Raw genomic sequence first — 4,317 nt, 5'->3', positions numbered from 1 at the left:
CTCACCGCCACCCGCCTGCAGGTCTGCACACCACCACCCCCACTCCCCCGGATTGCCTCCGTCCGCCCTGGGCTCGGTCTGCGCAGCTGCAGGCCTGGCTCCGGCCGTGTAGACGCGGGAGGCCTCCGTCACCCCGGCTGGAGGAAGGGATCCTGTTGGGAATCATCGTCTCTGCCTCTCGGGGAGTTTGCGGGGTGCAGAGCATAGAGTCAGCTAGGGGCTTAGTTGCACCCCTGAGCCTGATGATGGTTAAGACTGGACTGGCGTTGTGGTTGATGCGCTGGACTCCCATGTGGTTGGTTAGTTGACCACGGTTCAAATCGCGGACTGGTGGCTTGAAACTCTCGCCTGGCGCATGTGCTTGCGGGCTCAAAATCAAAGTGAGAATGGAGAAGCAGGGGCTGTGGAGTAGCTATTTTTCGCTTTCTCTCTCAGGCGAGCACCCGGGCCCTATAGCAAAAGTCTTTAAAAAAAATAAAGACTGCAAAGCTGAGTTGAAACTTGGCTTCTCTCAAAGGCCTGGACCAAGATGGTTAACATCCCCTGGCCTCAGTTTCCTCTGCTGTCAATTGGGCAGATACACAGCGAACAAGGTGCGAGGCAGTGCTGGAAATCATGCCTGATTGACCTTAAAGGGCGGAGTCATTCCGTCCTGGGCCCCTTGGAAGGAAGTGCAAAGCGCGATCTTCCCGCCTTTCTGCTTAATCTTTTTATTATTATTATTATTATTATTATTTTAACTTTGTTATTATTTTCCAATTTGACCAGAAAGAGACAGAGAAACAGAGAGAGTGAGAAAGCAAGCCGCCATGTCCAGGACTTGAACCACGGTCAGCCATGGGGCGGTCCAGTGTCTTTAACCACCCCGCCACCTGCTGCCCCTCCAGTTCATCTTCCAGTTTCTGCTCAGTAGGGGCGGTCCATGTTCATTCCCTTTGGTTCTGGGATTTTCAGGTCCGCAAGAAGAACTCGCTGAAGGACTGTGTGGCGGTGGCTGGGCCCCTGGGAGTCACGCACTTCCTGATCCTGAGCAGGACGGAGACTAGTGTCTATTTCGTGAGTGCTGCCCGTGTCCCGCCCATGCCCTCCTCTCCCCCAGGCGCCCCCATCTCTCAGGATGAGCCCCTCTGCCTCTGAGCTGCCATGATTCTGGCTTCAAAGTAAACGCTCTGAAGAGAGGGGGCACAAGTTTCTGCGCCCCAGCTCCCACACCAGGCACCTCCACCTCACCCATCCTTCCTTCTCCCGCAGAAGCTGGTGCGTCTCCCAGGAGGCCCCACTCTGACCTTCCAGGTCAACAAGGTGAGGGTCAGAGGCGGCACAGGGGCCGTGGAGGGTGGGCGGCCACTGAGGTCAGCGGTCAGCCTCTCCGGCTCTCCCCACAGTACACGCTGGTGCGGGACGTGGTCTCCTCGCTGCGCCGCCACCGCATGCACGAGCAGCAGTTCACCCACCCGCCCCTCCTGGTGCTCAACAGCTTCGGCCCCCACGGCATGCACGTGAAGCTCATGGCCACCATGTTCCAGAACCTGTTCCCCTCCATCAACGTGCACAAGGTCGGCCGGGCGGGCCTGGTGGCAGGTCCGGGGGGCGGGGCAGGGCGGGCACCAGGTACCACAGGCCCCGGGGTCAGTTGCTGAGGCCTCACTGCAGCGCCGAAGCGGAGTTCCGAGGTCACACCTCCATCGTGTGTTCTGTGACACAGGCTCCTGCCGTGTAGACGCGGGAGGGAGACTTAAGGGTGTTGGGGACCCTGCTGTCCCCTACCCTGGGAGCTGCTGTCTCGCCTGGCAGGTGGAAAACGGCGATGGGGCCACATTGCCACCGGGCCCGTCAAGCATCTGTTGTCACCATCCCTGGTAGAAGTAAAGTCACTGGCCTGAGGTTCGGTTCCAGAGGGCAGGGCTGGATTTTCATTCATGCATTTCCCACTTGCCAGAGGGTAGGTGTGCTTGCCAGAGACAGGGAGAAGGTACTGCTCCCCCAACCCCGTGGGCCACGGTCCCACTTCAGCCCTGTTTCCCCATCTTGTCAGGATTTGGGGCACACGCACCCCATGCCTGGCCTGCTTGTCAAGCAGTAAAGGGCGGATTCGGACCATGGCCGGCCATATGCGACCCGGCGTCCCGGGCTGGCCAGGACTTGGTTTAAACCTGTCTGGTTTTAGAGCCTTGGCCCCTCTCATCCTTGGCACCTGCTGTGTGCATAATGGGGTTAATAAACCCGAGGTGCCCACCTTCGGGGTGTGTGAGGGACAGCCTCAGAGGTCCTGGCCCCGACAGTCTGGACGCTTTATACCCCACCAGCCTGCGTGGTATCAGCACCAAGCACTCCCCACCCAACTGTTCCTGAGTCCACCCGAGTGGGGTGAGGTCAGGCCGGCTGGGGCTCCTGCAGCCTTAGCCCTGGCAAGGCCTGCGGCTCAGGGGCCCCCGCTCACCCTCCCTCCAGGTGAACCTGAACACCATCAAGCGCTGCCTGCTGGTCAGCTACAACCCCGACTCCCAGGAGCTGGATTTCCGCCATTAGTGAGTGCGCCCCTGGATGGAGGGGATTCAGGGGGTCTTACCGTGCGGTGATGACAGTGCAGCTGCTGAGACGCTGTGATTTCTCAGTCTCAAAGTAAACGCCCTGAGGCACGTGGGAGGCCAGCAGGGGCCTGGGCTACGGGGGATCCCACCCTGCCTCACTGCTGTCTGTCCCGCGCCCTGCCCCTGCAGTAGCATCAAGGTGGTCCCCGTGGGTGCCAGTCGGGGCATGAAGAAGCTTCTGCAGGAGAAGGTCCCGAACATGAGCCGCCTGCAGGACATCAGCGAGCTGCTGGCCACGTAAGGAGGGCACCGAGCAGCCCGGGTGGGGTCGTCCCGAGCCCACCCGCTGAGCCCGCGTGTCCCCCACAGCGGCGCGGGGCTGTCTGAGAGCGAGGCGGAGCCTGACGGGGAGCACAACATCACGGAGCTGCCCCAGGCCGTCGCGGGCCGCGGCAACATGCGGGCGCAGCAGAGCGCCGTGCGACTCACCGAGGTGCGGCTCCGGGAGGTGCGGGGCAGCGGAGGGGCCACGCCCGGCAGGGACTGACACCCAGCCCCGTGTCCCTGTGTCCCCCAGATTGGCCCTCGGATGACGCTGCGGCTCATCAAGATCCAGGAGGGCGTGGCGGAGGGCAACGTGCTCTTCCACAGCTTTGGTGCGCGGGGGCTCGAGGGGGCTGGGGTCCGTCTGAGGGACTTGAGGGTGGGCTGGCGACGGCCCCTGCGGCCCACAGTGAAGGCCCCCTTCCCCGCCTCCCCACAGTGCACAAGACCGAGGAGGAGCTGCAGGCCATCCTGGCGGCCAAGGAGGAGAGGCTGCGGCTCCGGGCGCAGCGGCAGGACGTGCAGGCGCAGAACGTGCGGCGCAAGCGGGAGCAGCGCGAGGCGCACAAGTCCGTGGGGGCCGGGCGGCGGGGGCCCGGGGTGCCGCCGCCGCTCTCACCGTTGTCCCCTCTTCCAGGAAGAAGAGCCTGGCGGGCATGAAGAGGACCCGGGCAGATGGGGACAGTGACGCCGAGGACCCCGGGGCTGCCCCCGAGGCAGAGGGAGCAGGCCGGCGGGAGGAGGAGGAGGAGGACGAGGCCGAATATTTCCGCCAGGCCGTGGGCCAGGAGCCGGATGAGGGTGCGCGGCGGCCGGGAGGGCGGTGGGGCGCCCCGCTGCCCAGCGCTGGCCCTGACTGGCCTCTCCCCGCAGACATGTTCCCGGGCGCGGCCAAGCGCAGACGGCCCGCAGGGCCTCCACGCAAGAAGCCGCGGGGAAAGGAGCGGAGGCCGGACCGAGGCCAGGACCGCCGGGCTCCGGGTGGCCAAGGGAGGCCCCCAAAGCCCAAGGGCAGGCCCTGGGGAGCCCAGGCCAAGCCCGGGCCCAGGGGGTCTGCACAGGACCGTGGGCGAGGCCGGGCACGGCCACGGCCACCCAAGAGAGTGGCCTGAGTTGGAACGAGTGGTGGACATCGCCCCAGATTGGGGCCCGAGAGCCGCCGCCCTGGGGCTCCCCCTGCGGCCCTCGGTTTCCTTTCATAAAGGAGCTGTCTCCCCAGCCCTCCTCCCCAATAAAGGACGGAACTTGAGTGTGTGTCTGCTTCCGGTGGGGCGTGGGGTCACGGGGGTGCTGACCCAGCTCTGCCCCACCCCTGCTCTGGGGTCGGGGGTCCCGGGCCCCTTCCACCTCTCAAACATCGCCCCCACCCCACCCCCGGGAGGGAGTGGGCAGGCCCGCCCCTGCCAAGCATCGGTGCAATGCGGAAGGAAACGGATGGCGGGTTGCCCCAACCCCCACCTCC

General features: G+C 64.4%; 1 protein-coding gene and 2 non-coding genes across 3 annotated transcripts; all 3 read left to right on the top strand.

Moving 5' to 3' along the window:
• On the top strand, positions 1-4,104 carry PPAN (peter pan homolog; the record flags this gene model as incomplete). Its single annotated transcript, XM_014592879.1, is given in 11 exon segments — positions 1-21; positions 955-1,056; positions 1,252-1,302; positions 1,386-1,556; positions 2,452-2,528; positions 2,721-2,828; positions 2,901-3,024; positions 3,109-3,187; positions 3,295-3,424; positions 3,493-3,656; positions 3,729-4,104. Coding segments are annotated over 11 exon segments (1,266 nt in total), but the record flags the coding sequence as incomplete, so codon positions are not given.
• LOC114004573 (small nucleolar RNA SNORD105) lies at positions 1,103-1,183 on the top strand. The gene has a single exon (XR_003546697.1). It is a non-coding gene; the product is annotated as a small nucleolar RNA SNORD105 (small nucleolar RNA).
• Positions 2,567-2,645, top strand: LOC114004574 (small nucleolar RNA U105B). Its single transcript, XR_003546698.1, has one exon. It is a non-coding gene; the product is annotated as a small nucleolar RNA U105B (small nucleolar RNA).
• Positions 4,105-4,317: the final 213 nt, after the last annotated feature.

The sequence above is a fragment of the Tupaia chinensis genome, unplaced genomic scaffold, assembly GCF_000334495.1.
Source record: "Tupaia chinensis unplaced genomic scaffold, TupChi_1.0 Scaffold138665_1, whole genome shotgun sequence".
In the NCBI taxonomy this organism is placed as follows: domain Eukaryota; kingdom Metazoa; phylum Chordata; class Mammalia; order Scandentia; family Tupaiidae; genus Tupaia; species Tupaia belangeri.
The sequence above is the reverse complement of the archived record's forward strand: the minus strand, read 5'-3'. Positions and strand labels throughout refer to the sequence as shown.